The sequence below is a fragment of the Sander lucioperca genome, chromosome 15, assembly GCF_008315115.2.
Source record: "Sander lucioperca isolate FBNREF2018 chromosome 15, SLUC_FBN_1.2, whole genome shotgun sequence".
Taxonomy (NCBI): Eukaryota; Metazoa; Chordata; class Actinopteri; order Perciformes; family Percidae; genus Sander; species Sander lucioperca.
The window spans coordinates 5,577,345-5,598,439 of NC_050187.1; the positions used below are offsets into that span (position 1 = coordinate 5,577,345).

Here is a 21,095-nt window from a genome sequence, read left to right on the forward strand (position 1 = left end):
ACCGAGGAAGAAAGCCTGTGCTGTAAGGAATGGGATCTCATCCAGCCTGGTCTGGATGGGTCCCCAGATAACGGACATTGTTTCGCCCATACACAGAGGTTTCCCCATCTGATCTATAAGGATGTTCTGGAAGCGTTTTTTTTTGATCCGAAAGTAAATTGGAAGAAGCAGCCTAAACCGGACGGACCTGATGGCCAGCTGTCTAATGAGTGAGTACAACAGGCTGTCGTGACTCTGTCCTAGCTTAGGTACATGTACATTTGTTGTAAATACACATTCAAAACACTAATCAAAACATACCTCTTCAGATTAGCTTTCCACATACAATAATCTTACATTTCTCACCGGATAGTTACTGTTTTTATTGTTTTTAATTGCTTCTAAATATGCTTGTTGTATGTGTTGGTTTTATTGCTTATCTGTTTTTAATGTGCTATATGTGCTGGTTTTTACTGTAAAGTGTCTTTGAGTACGATGAAAAGCCCTCTATAAATGAAATGTATTATTATTTATTATAAGTAAATGCATCACTTCTTTAGTGAAATAACCAAAGCTCGCCCTTCCTCCCCCCCAGCCAATGCAGACTCGTGGCCTACCGGGTGATTCTGGAGTGGGTTCTGAGAGGAGAGCCCCTTGGCCGTGGCACCTTTAGAACATTGCCTAGCTGTGTTATAGCAGTGATCAGACAAGAGTACCCCTCCCCCACTGGAAGTTACACGAGATTCAAAGAGGCAGAGGACATTTTCTGAGTCTAATACTATGATTTCTAGTAATACTTGGTATTGCCATTACTAGGAATAAACAAAGCAATTGCACAGTTCTATTAGGAAAAAGTAAGAATATGTATATTGTACAAGTAAAGTAAATTGTAAGAATAAATAAATTGTAAGAATAAGTACATTGTACAGTTCTATAATATATTGCTGCACCTGTCATCAGTGGTTTAATAATATAACAGTACACATTACATTTGTGCTTTTGTGTCTCTACTTCAACAACAAAAAGGAAATTACAATATCACAATCTAGACACAATCAATGTAAAGTATGTACAGTGCAGTGTGTGGTTTTATACATAATCATGCTACACACAACTGTGAAATCTCCCAGTTGCGGAGGGGTAGACGGTGAAAGCTCAAGCTTAAATATCTCTTCATTTGGTTGCCGCAATTTGGAAAGGCACAAACTGGAACCATTTTCTCATATTAGTCCTGATCTAACTCCAAGCTCTGTCTGTCAGCTCTGTGAGCTCCTCCCCCTGCTGCCGTTGCTAGGTTACCTAGCTGTTGAACTCTTGAACTGCAGCTCTGCTCGCTCCGCTGTGGTGTCAGGTTACAGCTTGTTGATACATACGCATTACTATGGAAAGAACCTCGGCAAATCATTTTTTTGTGGAAAAAATACATTTTGGAATATTGGATTGTATGAGATCGGCATTCGACTAGTGTGGGCTTCACCATAAACCAGGAAATAAACAGAGGTATGGATTAACACAACTTTTATGGCTTTCTGTCACATCTACTGCAGTCAAATTTGCTGTGTTCCCTTGGAAGGAATAACTGCACATGGCTAAGCACTTGTAATGGCATTTTGAGCATGTTTATAGGCTAAAAACACGTTTAAAACTTGCCCTGTTTAAGCCTGTTGGGTGCTAACGCTAGCAGGAGGATAACTCGGTGTAGGCAGCACCGATTGGTTTCGTTTTTCTCGCTACTGACAGTACTCCTAATTTACAAACAACAGAGCTACGGGTTGGAATCGACCGGAATTCTCCTTTAAGATCAGCCCTCAAATGTTATGGAGTGCCATGGGGAAACAGTCTTGAGGTGCACCCAGTCATTAAATGGTTCTTTGATTTCCCTGTGACAGGATTAGTGTCCAATATTTATGCTAAGCTGTTGCAAGTATCCATAGGAGAACTCCCAATAGTAAAGAAATGGGAACGAGAGCTGAGCCCTGAGGGGAACACAATTAATTGGGAGGCAGTTTGGGACAACATTTTCCACTGTTCCAAGAACCCACATCACCAGTATATCCACTTCAACATATGCCATAGGATATATTCGACTCCTCAGAGGAGATATGTTTCAATAGCCATTCCCTCTTCCTATTGTACGTTCTGTCAACCTGAACAAACTGGAACTTTCCTGCATATGGTCTGGGAGTGTGAACAGGTGCATGAGTTCTGGCATAAAACAACAACAATACTATGTGATGTGACAGGATGTCCAATTCCTACTGACCCGATTGTTCTGTTACTTAATGATGACTCTAAATTACACCTGCTCGAGAGACAGAGGAAGATTTGGCTAGCCGGCTCAACTGCAACCAAGAAAATGATAGCTCAACGCTGGCTCCTCCCCCACTCGCTTTGTATAAAACAGTGGTTAGTGCTTTTTTTAGACATAGTTATGCTTGAGCTCTCTACAAATAAGGGGGGCCAAACCATCACCAATGAAGAAGGAACTCTCTGCTGAGTTCATGACACCTCACACAAGACTCTACCTTAAACGGTTCAAATTGTATGAAAAGGGCGTGGCCTGAGTAAGTGGGCGTGGTTAAAGTATAGGGGGCGGCTCAGTATCACATGTAGACCACACATTATAAGTTTCATGTAAATCGGATGATGTTTGTCATATAAGGCTGATTTCCTGTTGCCAGCGGGGTCGCTCTGACCAAAAGTAAATTTTTACCTATAAATGTCCTCAGGCCTGGAGTCTTGTCAATCGTGAGAAATTTCGGCCAAATTGGACACTAAAGTTACACCAACTTCTTTGTTCATCAATAAATGCTCAAAATGGCCGCCACGCCATTTAGATGACACACACCGAATTTGAAGTCGATCTGATGAAATCTCTAGGAGGAGTTTGTTACTTTAACGTATAGCACCTTGACTTTTAGGCCTACTTCCTGTTGCCACTAGGGGGCGCTATGACTTTAAGTAAAAATCGGCCTTTAGATGTCCTCAGGGTTGGACTCTTATGAATCCTGAAAAGTTTCAAGCCAATTGGACAATGTACACTCAAGTTACACCCACTTCTGGTTTTGATGGCAAAACGCACAAAATGGCCGCCCCGCCACGGCCATGCCCTATAACGAAAAGTTTTTCTTTTAATAACTTTTCATCTTTAACATCTTAAGATGGCACTGACCAAATTTGAAGTCGATCGGATGAAATCTCTAGGAGGAGTTTGTTAAAGTATGACGTGGAAATGGCCAAAATCGCTCAAATTTCGAACTTTCAATTCAAAATCGGGCACTCGGGCCCTTATTACTGTTTATTTAAATGGAGTCTGATGGGTTAGGCAATAGAGATTTCAGGCCAGTTTCATCTTAAACAAAAAAAGGATCTTACTCTTTAACAAAAAAGTCTATCCCTGTAGGGATCCTTTCCATAATGTCAGACTCTTAGAACAATAATCTGAGCCTGTCAGTGGTAAAACAGAACGTTTAGTGTACGTAAATTGAAGGTGCGCAATTAGGGTTGGGTACCGTTTGAATTTTTACGATTCCGATGCTGAACCGCTACTTTTAAAACGATTCCGATTCCTAACCGATTCCTAAAACGATTCTTGAAAAACTGAAAAATGACATCAAAGAAAGGCTCTTTTATGGAGTTTTTTTTTTAATTGAAAATGATTTAAATTTAACAATATATTAACGTTTTAAAGTACTTAAATATATAATAAGTAAACCTAAGTCACCTAACACAACTACAATAATTTAACAAATAACAGTTACACTATTAACAAGTAACAACAAAATAAATGTTGAGTTGGTATGCCAACCAGCTTCAAACTTTAGCTTTTGCAGAAAAATTACCATATTTGCCTTCTCTGGCAAGATACTACACCTCTCCTGACTTATGGCATGTCCTGCACAGGAGAAAACTCTCTCAGATGGCGTCCAAGAGGCCTGTACACATAGGTAGGAGTTTGAAAGGGCAGACAATTTGGGGAGGCTGTCCCGCTTCCCCCACCACCAGGCTACAGGGTCTTGTCCTGAACGATAGACTAGCAGAGCAAGTGTAATATGTTTACTAGCGATCACGTGCAGTGAATGGTTAATATGCCTTTACGTCTGTTTTGGTGAGCCCAGAGGGAAAATATGGCATTTTAAAAGTAGCCTACATTTACGATAGCTAGCTAACAGACTACAGAGAAAGTGTGATATTTTTACATCCGTTTCAGAGCGTGTACAAAAAGCCATCTATCAGCAGTGATTGTAGAGTGCATGTCCGAGAATAGCACGGACACGTGCTTCACACTGCGAGCGGGCACGTGCGCCACTCGGCAGAAAAGGGAGAAAGAAAAAAGAGTCTGCCGCTGTCCGGAGTGACAGAGGGAAAATATTTCAGTCGGAGCCGAAATTTGCCCGGCCCGAGGATAGTGGCGGAAAATAACGGCCCGAGCCCGACACAAGGTCGTGTCGGCTCGGGTCAGGCTCGGGCTCGGGCCGAGAATCTAAACTCTATTCGGTACCCAACCCTATGCGCAATTGCCCATTACAGTTTTTCCCAAAATTGGAACTTGAAACGCAATCACTGAAACCTGAAACTCATGTACCAAATCCCTAAACCAAGTCTGCAAAATTGTAAGCACAATTCCTGTCCAATTCTGTAACACTGCACACATTTGTCTACATTTCAATCAGGAGAGACTTCGTTGCAGATATGCAAAGATTTATTGTACAAATGCATGATATGACATATACAGTCTTTGGAGATTAGACTCCATCATTATGAAATTATAGATATATTTAGGGAATTAGAAAGCCAGAAGCTGATCCCCCGATGGAGTCTAGACACTGATGGTGGTGTGAGGAACACGAAAACCGAACCAAGGAGCTGATGGCAGTCCTGTCGGAGGAGGAACCTGGAACCGTGCACGAGGAAGACCGGAGGAGCAAGGGGAGGAGGGTTGTGCTCCTAGCCTGAAATGACAACTGAGCAGAGAGAGACAGGTTTAAAACAGGGATGTCATGCTGTAATTGGCTCGTGAAATTCAAGGCTGCTTCTGATTGGTTAGATAAAAGTGAATGCCTCTAACAGCTGTTCAGTTTTAGAAGAGAGAGAAATGTGATTGAATTTAGAAGTCTTCCTGTCAGAATTTACGCTGAGCTCCATTAGAGAGAAGACACACCAGCCCGATAATCGGGCGTCAGGCCGTCTGGCGAGGTCCTTGACTCGAGTCTGTTCTGTGTGTCCCGTGCCGTCGGCCGTCCGAGGAGCCCGTCTGGTTGGTGCGTCAGGGCCCTTAGGCACAACATTCAAAATTAAAATCTCTGTAGTCTCTTTGGAAAGCATCACCAATCACAATGCCATGCTCTATACACCAATTGGCAACACGCACTCCTCACAGGTGTAAACACTAGTTGCTGAATTGTGCAAAATCAGAGCTTTAGCACTATAAGGCCATAGATGAGCATGTGGTGAAGTTACTGTAATGTGGGGGCTTTTGGCAGCTGGATCCGTCACTCCTGAAGATTCTTTCCCCACTGTTTAACCAGAGAGAACATCGCTTGTGATGTGGATGAGGTGCTATGGCGAGACCAAAATAGGAGGCGGGATGCAGCCTGATTTCTTCTGTCTAACATTTTGCATGTCTTTTTGTGTTTAGAGTTTTGAAAGAATTAGTCACTTTCATTTGTAATTTTTAGACAGTAAAACCTTTATCTTACTGCATGTTTTCCTGGTTTTTCTCCTCTTGGATATGGAAAGTGGTACATGCAAAACACAAGTGTGGCAATGGCAATGTTTTTGTTACTGTATTACATTTGTGTGTTTGTTTATTTATATTTCAGTAGGTATACATTACTGTGACAATCTTTTACAACCGGCTACAGCGTAACACTGAGAATGCAAAAGGCATAAACCTACTGATGGGATATTCATAGTGTTTTGTGTTGAGCACATCAGTGTGCTGTTGGTTGGTAGACAGATCTATTCACATGACGTGTGTGTGTGTGTGTGTGTGTGTGTGTGTGTGTGTGTGTGTGTGTGTGTGTGTGTGTGTGTGTGTGTGTGTGTGTGTGTGTGTGTGTGTGTGTGTGTGTGTGTGTGTGTGTGTGTGTGTGTGTGTCATTTTGATGCAAAAAAACATTTTGGCAGGAGATTTAACAGTTTTGAATGCAGTGTTTGCTTTTGCTAGGGACTTGTAGAGTTGACCATTTTGTGTTAGGTGTTTTGTGTTTACAGTTTTGGGAAAATGAGCCAAGAATTCAGCAAACGTGTGTAACCAATTGGGAAAAACTGTAACTTTACATTGTAGCTTGTTTGTTACTGGAACATAGAGTCCAGGTTGAAAAAAATGAAGTTACCCTTTAAATCACACTTTGTCATGCTATCTCTCTCCACGCACAGGTTGTTGATCAAATTTGTTTATTAATGTTTGGACATGAAATGTTTCTTTTCCTGTTCCTCCTCCAGGAGTTACCTGGACATGGCTAAAATTTTGGTGTTTCGTCACCTCTTCTGGTTTGTGCTGTCAGTGGTCTTCATCACCGGGGCAACCAGGATCTCTGTGTTTGGATTGGGCTACCTGCTCGCCTGCTTCTTTTTTCTGCTGTTTGGGACCAAGCTATTGGTCAAATCATCCAGGACCCGCCTCGCCCTGTGGGACTGTCTCATCATCTACAACGTGGCAGTCATTGTATCTAAAAATATGTTATCAGTAAGTATAAAGCTCATCATTGAGTGCTAGTTTGCAGCTTTTTGGGGGCCCCTTGGTTCCTCTGACTTTTTGTCTTGGTAATTTATTAAATATATTACTGGAAGGTGATGAAATTTTGAGCCTGATTTTACTGTAATAGTGGAAGCACAACTTATGTGGTAAAACTTGCAAATGCAACCAATAACTTGACTCATATCTAATTTGAAATTTGTTACCGGAAACCCCCCTCTCTCTGCCCCCTTTACACACACTCCCAAGAAAGTGAATGCGGAGACAGGAGAAGAAGCTCTGGCTGTCTGACACAAATGTGATCTTGGTCTTGACTCGGTCTCGCCCTGCCTTGGCCTTGGTCTTGGCTTTGTCTCAAACCCTCAAAGTCTCGGTCTTGTCTCGGTCTTGATACACTCTGGTCTCTGTGATGACTTAGTCTTGGTTTAGGTGGTCTCGACTACAACACTGTGTCTTGGCACCAAGATGTCAGGGCTCTGACCACCTCTCTGTAGAGGTCAGCTCTATCTGTCTCGTCGTCGGAATAATCGGAAAAATAAGTTCCTGACTGTGAAAGTTCACACTGCATCAACATTGTGAAATAGGGCTTCGGCAGAGGTCTGTGCTCGCCGAGTGCCCTTCTAGTTATAATTTACAAAAGAATTGCTCATATTAAACAAAGTGAAAAGTATTGTAGTACAATTACCACTGTTGATAATAACACTATTCTCTAGGATAATGGAATGCCATTGTTATAAAGTTTGAAGAGCAATCTAGACAGATGCATGCAAGTGAAAAAACACTGAATTGTGTATTTCTGTGTGCTTGTGTGCGTGTGTGTGTGTGTGTGTGTGTGTGTGTGTGTGTGTGTGTGTGTGTGTGTGTGTGTGTGTGTGTGTGTGTGTGTGTGTGTGTGTGTGTGTGTGTGTGTGTGTGTGTGTGTGTGTGTGCGTGCGTGCGTGCGTGCGTGCGTGCGTGCTTCAGATCCTGGCATGTGTGTTTGTGTTTGAGATGCAGAAGGGCTTCTGTTGGGTGATTCAACTCTTCAGCCTGGTTTGCACGGTCAAAGGATACTATGACCGTAAGTGCTTTAATAATATTAATAATATTAATACACCACAACAATGACCGTTTATACATTAGGTATCTATAGTATCTATATATATATAGAATAAAGCAAAGGTCATTTCAATCAGATTTTCAATGTAAGATGTATTTTCTATCTATAGCTTTCAAGTGCTGATAGTCATGTCTTTGAAGTAACACAATTGCATTCACATGCTGTTTTATCAGAAAGTCACACCTGACAGAAGCAGTTACAGATTGTTGTGTTCTGCAGAATGCCTTTTTATTTCGGTATTAGGTATCATAGTGTGTTGGGTTCTTTCCTGACAGCGAAAGCAGTGAGTGACAAGACCTGCAGCCTGCCGATAGAAGAGGCCGGGATCATATGGGACAGTATCTGTTTTCTGTGCCTGTTGCTGCAGAGGAGGGTCTTCCTCAGTTACTACTTCCTGCATGTGACGGCAGAGCTGCAGGCTTCTGCCAAACAGGCCTCGAGGTAAGACACAATAAACTGACTGTGAATGTGGAAGCTTATGCAGTGGTTCCAATGCTAGGAGGCACCAGATTATTAAAGGAAAATAGATGAGTTACCAATGGAGTAGTCAGACTCAAGTAACACTTGAGCATTACAAACTTGTAAAATATTCCTTTTAAAGTACATTCTAGAACGGATAAAAAATATGCAATTGATTTGTGATTAATCGCGAATCAACTATGGACACTCATGCGATTAAGTGCAATTAAATATTTTAAATGATTGACAGCCCTAATTTAAACCAAATCAGAGAGAAAGAAACGTATGTCTCACAACTCATGTTCACACCAAGAACCTAAACTGTGATGAGGCATCACAAATAGATATGACTTAATTTTTTTTGTTTCACAAGCCAAAAAGGTTAGGGTGAATGAATAAGACATTTGGGGACAGTATATGTAAAAGAAAAAAAATCTAATTATTTTTTCAGGGCTTTAATATGCATGTCACCGACTCCTTCTGAATGAACTTAGCTCAGGTTTGACTTAACCTACTTAACAAGAAAAGGTGACATTTATTATACTGCATGTACCTCTGGATGTTTTTGTGTTTTATTGTTTAACCACATTGAATCAAGGTAGATTAAATTTGGCTTTATTGACATATTTTTTGCTCAACAGAAGAAAAAAAACCCTTTAATGTCAAAGTGAAAACAGACAGATCTCTACTAAGTGATCTTAATTCATTACAAATATTCATTACAAAATACATGTTTGCATAAGGGGGGCATTTTTTTTTTGGGGGGGGGGGGGGTCTGCCCAAGTTCCTTTCATAATGGACAAGAAATGCGTAATTTTCTTTCCCCATGAAGCTGTTTGCATCAGCATCAGTGAAAACCACATCTGGTTATTTCAGATTACAGGTGTACAAAATGAAAATAGGAACATTCAAAATGCTCATTATTAACATTTCAAGAACAGGTAGACCATTGTTTAGTCCCACATTTACAGGCTCCTATTATGAATTTGCCACACTTTCTTTGTTAATTGAAATGAAGCTGCTGTAGATCTTGGCTCCCCAGTTACTTTCTAATGGTAGTACATGGCTAACAAATGCAATGACAGCTGTTTCTTCCTTCCAGGGGGTTTGAGCTCTTTAGAGCCAGTATCGTGAAGAACATTAAATTCCACCAACAAGCCGAGAAGAAGTCTCTGTCACAACTCAAGAGATCGTAAGTATTCACCGTTCAGTAAGTGCAGCTAATGAAATTTGCTTTTGGGAGCTGGATGATGAAATTCTTAAAAATGGAATGTTGTACCTTAAGTTGCCTACAACACAGGCTGATAGCAGGTGAAGGCACTAGGGACGCTTTTCGACCTCAGGAACTTTCCCCCTGAACTAGAAACCTTCTGAGGAACTCATTGCTTTTCAACCGGAGGGACCAGGGTCTAAATTAAGTTCTGGGCACATTTTTCGGGGACATTTTACCCCCCCCCAAAAGTCCCTGATTGGGGGTAGTACTTTCTGAAAGTAAAGAAACCTTCGGGGTGGGTTTGCAGGGATGACCGTTGCTAATTCGTGAAACACACACACTCACGCACCTCTTCATTCATAAAACAGGAAGGTACTCTACGATTTAGGACAATTTTAGGACAAGGAGAAAACATTTCTCTTTGCTTGATAACATTAAAAGTAAAGTTAGGCTTTGCTGTCAGCTTCCCGACAGAGAAAAAAAGAGAGAGATCTGAACTGCCGGCCGTGGAGATGTTGGCAGCGAGCTTGAGCGAGCTAAGAGAGATAGTGGCGTAACAGTGCTGTGAATCAGAGAAATAAAACTTTGTTTTCTGAGCGTTTCACAGCAGTCACAATCTAAAGCACAGTGAGACAAAATCTATGTTTGTTTTTTTTATCCAAGTGTTATTTAGATGAAATGGACGGGCACACTGAACTGCAGGCTGCAGTGTGTGTTACCCCTGTGACCACCAGCAGCCCTCATCCTCTCATGTTGCTTTTTCATACATCAGCTGAATCATTTCCCCCTAAACCCAACAGGTAATCCGCCATTTTGAATTGAAAGTTCGAAATTAGTGTGTTTTTGGCCATTTCCACATGTCGTACTTCAACGAACTCCTAGAGATTTCATCCCATCGACTTTAAATTTGGTCTGTGCGAATTACACACAAACAAATTTGTGTAGCTAGCTATGAAAACATCAACTTTGCCATATCTCGACCAAAATAAATGCTATCAACGTGAAACTTTAGATTCTTGTTTGGGGGTCCCACCCATTTTACGAAAATTGGCCACTAGGGGGCAAGTACAAAAGTTTATATCTCATAAGCAGCTCATCTGATTTTGACAAAATTTTGAGGGTACCATCTAGGGCCACTCCTGAGGCCACCCCTACAGTGGGGTACTGATTGGTCAAAGTGGACGTGGCCTATGGGACTCACGTTTGATTCACCACTTACACTAATCTGAGGAACTTTAAATTTACAGGGTAGATGTTTAATGGGTCATAGACCTCACTTACCAAAAATTACACATGTGGCACTATAATGTGTTATTGACTTTTACTCCCACATTACACATTAGAAAACCTTACATCCACGTGTTCCTTGAATCAAGCTGAATCACATGATATTGGCCACGCCCAATTCCGCTAAGAAGTTTTTTCGCAATATCGCGCAATGTGCAAACCCAAATTTTCCAAACTCCTCCTAGGCTGTGTGGTACCTAGCATCTCCAGATGGACCTGACTACAAGTTATTAAAATAATTTTGCTATATTAAAGTATGCACATTTTATGACCAAACAAATTTTCCTAGCTAGCTACCAAACACAAACGTTATCATATCTCAGCCAAATTAAATGCAAGCAAAAACTTGCGATTATTGTTCAACATCCCACTACGATGCTCTGTACCACATTTGGCGAAGATTGGCTATTAGGGGGCGCTATAATCAACGTCTATGTGTTTTGGCAAATAACTCAATGCATATAAATGGGACATTTGCAATTGCAATTTCTCTCGCCGTAGTAATTGCTCTCAACATGAAACTTGTGATGCTTGTTTGGCATGCTGCGCTGAGGCTCTGTACCAAATTTGGTGAAGATCAGCCATGCTATAGTGACTATCTGTGCTTGTGAGCTGGTTTTCATTTTGGCCTTGCATTCGTGTGTTCACTTCATTCAGATGCTGAAATATATCTGCCTTGCACACCACTCATCAGATGCAAGCAGCTTTGCGTCATTGCACCTCTCATCAGTCAAAAACACTTTTAAGTTCCTCCCGCAGCTCATACACACGGGCCAACACTTTGCCGCGCAGCAACCATCAGACCTCCATGTGGAGCAATAAGGCTTTATGCTCCGCTCCCATTTCCTCACATAAAGATGCAAATATGCGGCTTTTTAGAGGTCTGGTCTTTACGAAGTTTACCATGCGCACGACATCCTCCAACACAGGAGCTAGGTCTGCTGGTAAAGTTTTGGCAACAAGTGCCTCGTGGTGCAAAAAACAGCGCCTAACAAGAACATCTGGGTGTCTCTCTTTCACTCTGCTAACGAAGCCTTTGCAGCACCCGACCATCAGTGCAGACATTCGTGCAGTTTTCCCACTTAAGTCCTCCTTGTTGAAGATATTCTGTTGTGACCCGAAACATTTCCTCTCCTGTTGTTTTTTCTGGCAATTTTTTTGCAAAATAGGAAGTTTTCTCTGATGGCTTCTCCATCCACAAAACGCACATTGGCCAAGTGTTGAGCATGTCCACTAATGTCCCACTGATGCGTATCTTTTCCAAAACAACACAGTCTATGTCTGCAGACATGTCAGAAATACGTCTGGCAATTGTGTTATCTGAGAGGGACTGGCTACTTCTTTAACCGCGTCAGGGCCGAGCATCTCATTCACAATGGCTTTGCAGGCAGGTAATATTAATGTTTCTGCCACAGTGTGTGGCTTTTTTGATTTGGTTACTAGTTCAGCGACTAAGTAGCTAGCTTGAGAGCTCTCTCAGACACCTTTGTGGTTTTTCTCATTAACGTTACCTGTTTCTCAGTGTGTTCACGCAGGCGGACAAAATAGTCCGTGTTCTTGTTTTGAAATGACGGGTGTTTCGTTTGGAGATGGCGTTTAAGCTTGCTTAGGACCATGGCACTGTTGGATAGCTTTTCCCCACACACCAAGCATAACGGAGTCGGCGCAGTTGGATCCCCGGTGAAAGTAAATCCTAACGAAAGATAACTTTCGTTGTATTGCCTCGAGCTCACCGTTTTTGCTTTCTTTTGACCACCACTCATACTAGGTTCTTCATTTGGGTTAGAATTTTGTCCAGTGCCCAGATCAGAATCTGCATTTTTCCTTTTTAAAAATGTATCCATCGCTGTTGCAGGCTTACATCGATGATCTCGGCCCTACTGCTTACATCCCGTCACTGCCACCTTTCAAGCGTAATTCTATTGTCTTAAATCAACAAGGTCATTATTGCGCTATACTGCCACCTACTGACACGGCATAGTATTTAATTTATCTGCCAGTCATCACATTGCAGGCACAGATGTGCAACAATGGCAAATTATTTGCAGTAACCCAATAAAAAAAATTTGTTGGACCAATTAAGTAAAATCGGATAATTTCCCACGGCACACAGGACAATCTCTCACAGCACACTAGTGTGCCGCGGCACAGTGGTTGAAAATCACTGCTATAGTCAACGTAGATGAGTTTTGGCCCTTTTACTCAATCAATGTTAATGGGATATTTGCAATGGCAATGTACCACAGACCTTGCAGCTCACACCTCTCGATATTTACTGACATTTGCCTCCCCACCGTTCCGCTTTGAGTTCCGCTTTGGGTTCCACTTTCGCATGCTCCCCGGGTCGTCGGGGGCAACTCGCACCGCGGAGGCTTGGACCCCGTCATAACTGCTTTACATTTTGTAATTTTGTACAGACATTCAAATCCTACTTTTTTCCTCCTCTGATTTTTCCTGTATGTATGTATGTATTTTATGAGGTTGTCATTTTTGTCAGTGAAAGATCAGATGGTTTGCCATTAAATGTGTTAAAGATTTTCATGGTGCCCACACCACAAAGTTTTCACTTATCCAGTGGAATGTCTTTACATCTACTGGATTAGCACAAACGTTCTTCCACACCAAAGTGGGAAAACCATTTGTTAACCTTTCCTGATTGCTTCTTTTCCGACCATAGTCAGAAAACCAGCGGAGACTTGTTGCATCCAGGGCCGACGTTATAAGATAAATAACATTGGGGTTAAAATCCCGTTTCTGGTGAGCAAATGAATGAGCTTAGCTTTTAGTCTGGAGTTTATTTCAAACACCACACACACTGTGTACAAAACTTAAACTTATTCCACCAACGCTGCTCCTGTCGCATTCACACGTCTGCTTCCTTCTTCTCTATTTTTCCTCTGCACCCTTCCCACACACACGGAGCTCTCTTAAAGGAGCCGCAGCACCATTTTACAACACATTTATTTATAGACCTGGCTTTGTGCATGGGGGCATTGTTATGTTTAAACAGGAAAGGGAGAACCCCGAACTGCTGACACAAAGTTGGAAGAAAACTTCTGTCTAAAATATCTTTGTATGCTGTAGTGTTTTTGTTTTTGTGGCAAGGGTGTCCACAAACTTTTGGCTACATATATGCAAAAGAAATTACCTCACAACAAGGATAGGTTACATTCAGCTTTTATTCTATTAAAACATATAAGCTATTAAAGTTCAGGGGTTTATAAATTAATCAAAAAGAATGCGTAGTCTGGCTCTATTTGGTACACACATCTTTTATAGCATCAAAGTCATTCAAATGCCCAGTCCACTTTTTGAACTGAAGAATTTGTGTAATTAACAAATTACACAAGATCTTGTTTGAAATCAATCTTCCAACATAATGTAAATTTGGCTCCTTGCTCTGGGCCCACCTGGCTTCTAAACAAAATACCGCTTATCCTAACCAAATTAAATTTGTGGATTGGATGTGGCACCTGACCTAAATATACCATGGTAGGCACCAGGTAGATATAGATAGAATACATTGCTTTACATTAGCCCACAGCAAATATTACTTAAGTTAATAAGTTTAATTATTCTGTCTCCTGCCCTTTCTTTTCCTGTCCTCTTCTCTCAGGATGCGGAGAATTCGCTCCAAGCAGCAGAAGTACAGAGGTGGACACAAAACAAGTGAAGATTCTCACGGGAGCCAGACTGCTGGTAGGACTCACTAGTTTACTCGTTGACTGGGAAAATATTCGGCAAGCAGTTAGAAAACTAGTTTACTAGTTTACATGTCGCTATGTCAACCTGTTTTTAGCTGTAGCAGCAGGGGTTGTCATTGTCATTTTAAAAAAACTGAACCCAGCAGTGAAGTGCGTCATTCGTCAAGTATATTTATATTTTACACTCAGCGCGACATTAACTCATATAATATAATTGATATGATTTTCCAGAGCTGATGATGGAAGTAGCAAACAAGTGAGCCATCTCGCTTCCTTCTCATCTCTGCTGAGGGTTACACATACGCAGTAACAACGGCAGTTCCGTCTGGGTAGTGACTGTCACGTTTCTCGCCACAAATTTCAAAACAAGAACTCTATCACTCTTGTATTTTTATTGTCACACCACATGTGTTGATTTGTCAAATTGAGTACATGAGCATTACCTGGGCGGACTTGACAGGAGAGGGCAGAGAGGCAGTGACAGAAGAAAAAAAGTGGATCCATGCAGCTGTTCACCAATGCTACAGTGGCCGATGGGCATACGATTTTCAGAAGGGCACCAAGTACAAACAGAGGGGAGCAACAACAGCCATGGTCGCAACCCTGATATATATAATTGTTTTATTGTAAAGCATGTTGCAACTTTGTTTTTGAAAGGTACTATATAAACATAGTTAAAGGGATATTTCACCGGTGGAAAGATGAATAGGTTTTAAATTGGGTCATTTATGTAGTAGAAATGTGAAATTTTTTTAGAAGTTGGTGCCTTCTAGACCGAGAAAAGCCAGAAAATGTATTTTTGGCTCGTGGATGAAAGACAACAACTCCCAGAATGCACTTGCTTCGCTTCCCTACGAGGCCACTCCCAAGCCACGCCTACCAGTTACAGACTTAGACAGTGAAATTGGTTACAGAGAGTGAGTCAAATCAAGTGTGTTTTATTGTCATTTCAACCATATACACGAAACAACGTTTCACCGTGGCTCAAGTGGTGTTACACATTTAATATATATAAAAACGACATACGAAACAGGCTACCTTTAGTGCACACACATTATAGGCTCCGTAAAGTTCAGCTAACGCATTGATAGCATTAGTGCTTGGTTGGATGTAGCTAAACACCGAGTATAAACACAGCCGTGAATTTGCGTAGAATGGTCGGCATTTAACAGTCACAAACTCCACCAGCGGTGAGCAGTAGTTGGATACAAGCACCCCATTTCTGCTAGATAGCGTCTGGTACACTGTTGTTCAGCCATGTTTCCACAAAAACAAAAACACAGCAGTCTCTGAACTTGCGTTGGGAGTTTCGTTGAAGTTGGATGTAGTCCAGTTTGTTGTCTAATGAGCGAAAACTTGCAAGCCGAATGGATGGGACAGGTGGCCGGCTAGCGTTAGCTTTCCAGCTAGCTCGAACTCCTGCCCTCAACCTGCTTTTCCGCTTTCACGCACACCGCTTTCGAGGTCCCTTTCCCTGGCTAACGGCATCGAGCGACACCGCAGGCTGAGGTGCTGGTCTCCGTAGCAGGCGAAGCTCGCGTAGTGTGTCAAGCATTCCGTCTGTAATAAAGTTTCCTGCATATTCTCCGATCTGTACCAATGTATCCCGGTGGTACACATGTGCGGTAGTTTGAATGCACATAATAGTTGTAAAAGTTTGCTGCTGAAAAGAGAGAACCTGTTTAGCGTAGCTCCAAGATGGCTGACACTCGACTTGCATTGGTAGTGACAGTCCCACCCCCTATGGGCGGGTTGAAAACATGCGGAACTAGCTGGCTATAGTCCATAGCCTCTGGGCAAAAATGCCTCCGATGACACTAAATGATGATTTTTGCGTCATCAGAGGCTTTTTTCCAGACCTACAATACAGAGAACTCTCGTCTCAGGGGGACACAAGGGAGGAAAGCACGGTCATTTGAAAATACTACCGGGTTTCTACTGATACAAAGCCTAATGCTAATTGGTGAAGTATCCCTTTAATATATTATCATAAATATGTTCTTGCTAATCTTATAGACAATATACCATGAAATCTACTGGGCACATTCTTGTTTCCATAAAGATAAACCATTTCATTTTATGATCCAATGGCCTTCACTCTAGCGCCACCCTCGGGTTATATTTATGTATTTATGTATTAGGTGTGTTCAGTATTTTCAGAACTTTCAGTCCTATGGCTTCGCTCACTTTTCTCCAAGCCTTCTTGTTTTTTGTTCTGTCCTCTGTAAAGTACTGATGTTAAGTCGTAGAGCTCTGGGTTCCCACAGACAACGACAATTAGTTTGTCAATTAGACAATTAGTTCTCCATTTCTCTGCGACAACAGGAGAATCTTAACATTGATAGGCTTTTGTGACACAGCGTCACATTAATCTTTTGCCCAAGTTGAAACATTTCAACCCAAGCGGACACGTATTTGCGCAAATTTGCGTCTATTGCGTAATTGATTTTGCATGTATTTGCTGCGCGCGGAAAATGTGCTTTGCCTTTAGTCTGAACACACCTTAAGATTAGCAAATCATTAGGTAGCACTTTTTCTGTCTAATCTAAACCTTATCTTGTTTCCTTCCAGACACCCAGACAGACAAGAAGAGTTCCAGGAAGAAAAAGTGGCACCAGCCGTGGTTGGACCATGCTAAAGGTATGACAAACACTCTGTTTTGTCTTGACTTACAACAAGGACAAGTAGTCCTTCTGATCTAACTTCAGATCATCTTCATATAGTGAGATAGATGACATTGTTATGTGTTTCTTCTACTCACAGTGCTGCACTCCGGAGAGTACTACCTGTTTGAATCAGACACTGAGGATGAAGAGGAGTCTGAAGAACAGAAACCTCAGAAACAGACTGCCTCTCAGGTCAGACACACAACTGACTCACAAAATGTATTCACTTATATATAATATATCCATGTAGCATTTCTATAGGAGTCAGTTTTATATTGACATGTTTGTCATAATGCATGCCAATGTGCAGTTTACTACCAGCTGTAATGTAGAATGTGTGGACAAACACAGCAGTGGACCTACAACATGAGCAGAGACAGTCCATCATCAGGTTGCTACAGTAGACAGTAGTATGTGGAGTCACATGTCCTCAGTATCTGTTTTTAAACAATTAACTGATGTTGTATATTGCATACAGTTTCAGTTGTTCTAAAAAATGTTTATAAAAAAATTAGGGCTGTCAGCATTAACGCGTTAATCGCGATGTGATTAAGGGCTGAGCGTTAATTTTTTTTAATTGCATGCCGCCATTTATTAATTTATTTTGCACTTCACTCGGCTTTGCATCGTGCCTAACAGGCTACTACTTTGACCCTTAGCCACACCTTTCTCATCATCAAGCTGACATACTTCCTCGTAACACATCTTGCTGCTGCAGGCATGATGGAGAAAGACAGCAGAAAACACAATTCTGAATGGCACTTTTTATTTACGAGGAATTGTGCAATAATGACAGATTCACACATTTTTCTTTTGTTTACAGTAAATAAATAATAAACAAATACAAATCTTAAAGTCAAGTTAGTCAAGTAACTTTCTTTGCATTCATTTGATTCCCAGTCAAGATACACTGGTAAGAATTGCTTTCCATTGTTAAAATGTACTTAAAAGCAGTTCTGAAATGCAAAATAATAGAATTTTAATCATGTGATAAAACATGCGATTAATCGCGATTAACTATAGATATTCAGCGATTAAAAAAAATTAATCGTTTGACAGCCCTATAAAAAATATTTGAAATGTTTAACACTGCTATGGTGAACATGCTTTGTTGAAACTCTAATTTTCATATGTTTATTGTGCCGTTTCTTCCCCCCTCAGTTGGCGTACCAGGCGTGGGTGAGCAGTGTGAAAACAGCTTTGAGAGAACGTCAGAGACACCAGAAACAGTTGAGGAGGATTGAGAAAAAAGAGAAAGAAGGAAGAGTGGATTCACAACAGGAGGCTTATTCTGTGACAGGTTAGATATTCTTACATCCCTTCCTTTTACGTCTCCATGCCGGCGACCGCCGTGGCCGGAGGCAGTATGTTTTCAGTTTGTCTGCCGGTTCGTCCATCCATCCGTCCATCTTCAGTCTTGTGAACGCAATATCTCAGGAACGCCTTAAAGGACTCTCCTCACATTTGGCAAAACTGTCCACTTAGACTCAGGAATGAACTGATTAGATTTTGGTGGTCAAAGGTCAAGATCTGTTTTTGGCCATAACTCAAAAATCCGTACACTAATTATAATAACTTTTCACACAAATGTCTCATAGGATAAAATAATGAAGTGATGACTATTTATACCCAAAAGGTAACTTCACTGTGACATCTGAATGTTCTGCCAAAATGCTTTTCTGGCCATTATTAGGGCCCGAGCGCCGACAGCGGCGAAGGCCCTATTGAAACTGAAGGAATTATTTTCTGCAAATGAATTGGCTTTTTGAGGGGCTTAACATATTCAAAAACTCACCAAAATTGGCGGTCGCATCAAGTCTGGTGAAAATGTACGTATTTTAAGGGTTTCGGGAATAGGCGCACAAAAATGGCTTAAAGTTAAAAAAAATGGAGCCCCTGCAGTGCGTTTAACGTAGACTCACGAAAGTTGGTAAACATATGTAACATGTCAAGATGTACAAAAAACATTATTGGAGCCATACCCTAAACCCAACAGGAAGTCCGCCATTTTGATTTCAAAGTTAGAAATTAGTGCGATTTTGGCCATTTCCACATGTCGTACTTTAAAGAACTCCTCATAGAGATTTAATCCGATCAACTTCAATCCCTTACAATTCCCTTACAACATCCTAAGGAAGTCTAAGGCATTCTTGGATGAAAATTTAAGGGCAACCTTAGCCTAAGTCATGAGTCAAACTAATTTTAGTTCATGGGCCACATACAGCCCAATTTGATTTTAAGTGGGTCGAACCAGAAAAAACATTGTATAATAACTGATTGTCATGGGCTATGTTGCATTCAGCTTAAACACTCCCAAGAAACTCCAGGACACAGCTGATTCATTTCCATGAAATTTACTGGGAATTTTGTGAAACTGCAATACAGTACAATGAGATGTCTATATTATTAATCAAACCCAAATACACAGCAACAGTGTAAATAGCACCGCTTAGCTAACATAGCAGTGTAGCCTATATGATAAACACAGTCAAGCTAGTAAAAACAACCAGCAGTAATAAACATAAAGCTAACTTAGCCTAGCACGAACTAATTAGCTTCTTAACTGTCTCAATACTCTTACAAAATTAAAATAAGCAGTAACCTAATGTTACACGATGAGAAATACATACAGACGTTGCTTTAGCAAAAAGGGAGAAAGAAAAGCGATCGACTCAGAAACTGACGACTGGTAGAGCTCACGCATTCCTGTAGCTGATTACCGCATGGCAATTTTACTTCCTGTTTCCCAACATGCACTGGTACTACGTTACTATGGTTACAAAGATAAACAAACCACACTGAACTGCTGAAACAAAGTAGAACATGTTTTCAAGCGGCATGACACTGATTAATAACAACTCTCCCTATCTTTCAGTGTAGAGGGGTACAAGTACATAATAAACAATCTATTTACAATACAGATGATGAACAGCCTGAGATATCTTAAGAAAAAGAAGTTAAAATTCAACAATATATCTCAGTTTTTAACTTATTCTGGCAGCTTCCAGGTATGAGCAGTGGTGGCCTAGGGGTTAAGGAAGCAGGCTTGGGACCGGGAGGATAAAATCTGGGTGGGGAAAGTGAAAGAGCAGCGCTTGTCCCTCCCTCATTACCACCACTGAGGTGCCCTTGAGAAAGGCCCTTAACCCAAACCGCTCCAGTGGAGCTGCTCAGTGGCAGCAGATCAGACTGTGGTTGTACTGGGCAGCTTCCAGGTATGAATGTTGTTGGGAATTCGTAGGTGTACAGATTCAATTATTGGCAAATTATCAAAGATGTTTTATCAATATTAATAAAACTATGAATATGGTTATTAATAACTTTATCAAATCGACAAACAATCAAAACAGGGCACCACCCTGGAATCAGAGACCAATAATCAAACTGTGAAACAGTAATTTAGGTGGTGTTCCCTTTAAAATACCGATCTGAATTAATTTGATTAATTTATCTGGTATATTCTAAAGGAACAAAGGAAATGTGAATTTGAGCACTGACCTGTGTTCAACCAACAATTATTACAACAAAATACACAAAACAATCACAGACAACTGCTATTTAAAATATAGTAGAATTTATTAACAAAAAAATGATCAATGGCCAATCAATAATCCTTCGATCAATTAAAACCAATATACCCTTTTTTAGACTACAAACAAAACAAATACAAACCAGCATGTGATGAGACACTCGTTGTTTCAGCTCCACGTGGCTAAGCTAGCCAGTTAGCTCTCCAACTAACGTGTTGCTGACAAAAAGACGCTCCAAGGAGCGCAGTTGTTCGTATATGTGTGTGTGTGAGCGGTTAGTGAAAGAAGAAAGGGGAAAGAAAGAGACACACTTAGATCCTATTTATCGATAATGACCAGCCCTCTCAGTCACTCAGGTCTGGGCTAATGTGAAATTAGGGCAGACTCTGAGAATTTTGTCTGACTGAGGGGACGTTCATTTTAACCACTCTGGTGCGCTAAACAGCTGATTCTCTGCG

General features: G+C 41.1%; 1 protein-coding gene across 4 annotated transcripts in view; it reads left to right on the forward strand.

The window, feature by feature from the left end:
- Positions 1-21,095, forward strand: part of piezo1 (piezo-type mechanosensitive ion channel component 1) — a 204,794-nt gene that overhangs the window by 146,791 nt on the left and 36,908 nt on the right. For all 4 annotated transcript variants that reach the window (XM_031313782.2, XM_031313783.2, XM_031313781.2 and 1 more), the window contains exons 25-32: positions 6,427-6,670; positions 7,643-7,739; positions 8,054-8,219; positions 9,340-9,429; positions 14,354-14,436; positions 17,013-17,081; positions 17,205-17,299; positions 18,269-18,407. In XM_031313782.2, coding sequence (XP_031169642.1) covers positions 6,427-6,670; positions 7,643-7,739; positions 8,054-8,219; positions 9,340-9,429; positions 14,354-14,436; positions 17,013-17,081; positions 17,205-17,299; positions 18,269-18,407 — 983 coding nt within the window. The remainder of the gene's footprint in view (positions 1-6,426; positions 6,671-7,642; positions 7,740-8,053; positions 8,220-9,339; positions 9,430-14,353; positions 14,437-17,012; positions 17,082-17,204; positions 17,300-18,268; positions 18,408-21,095) is intronic.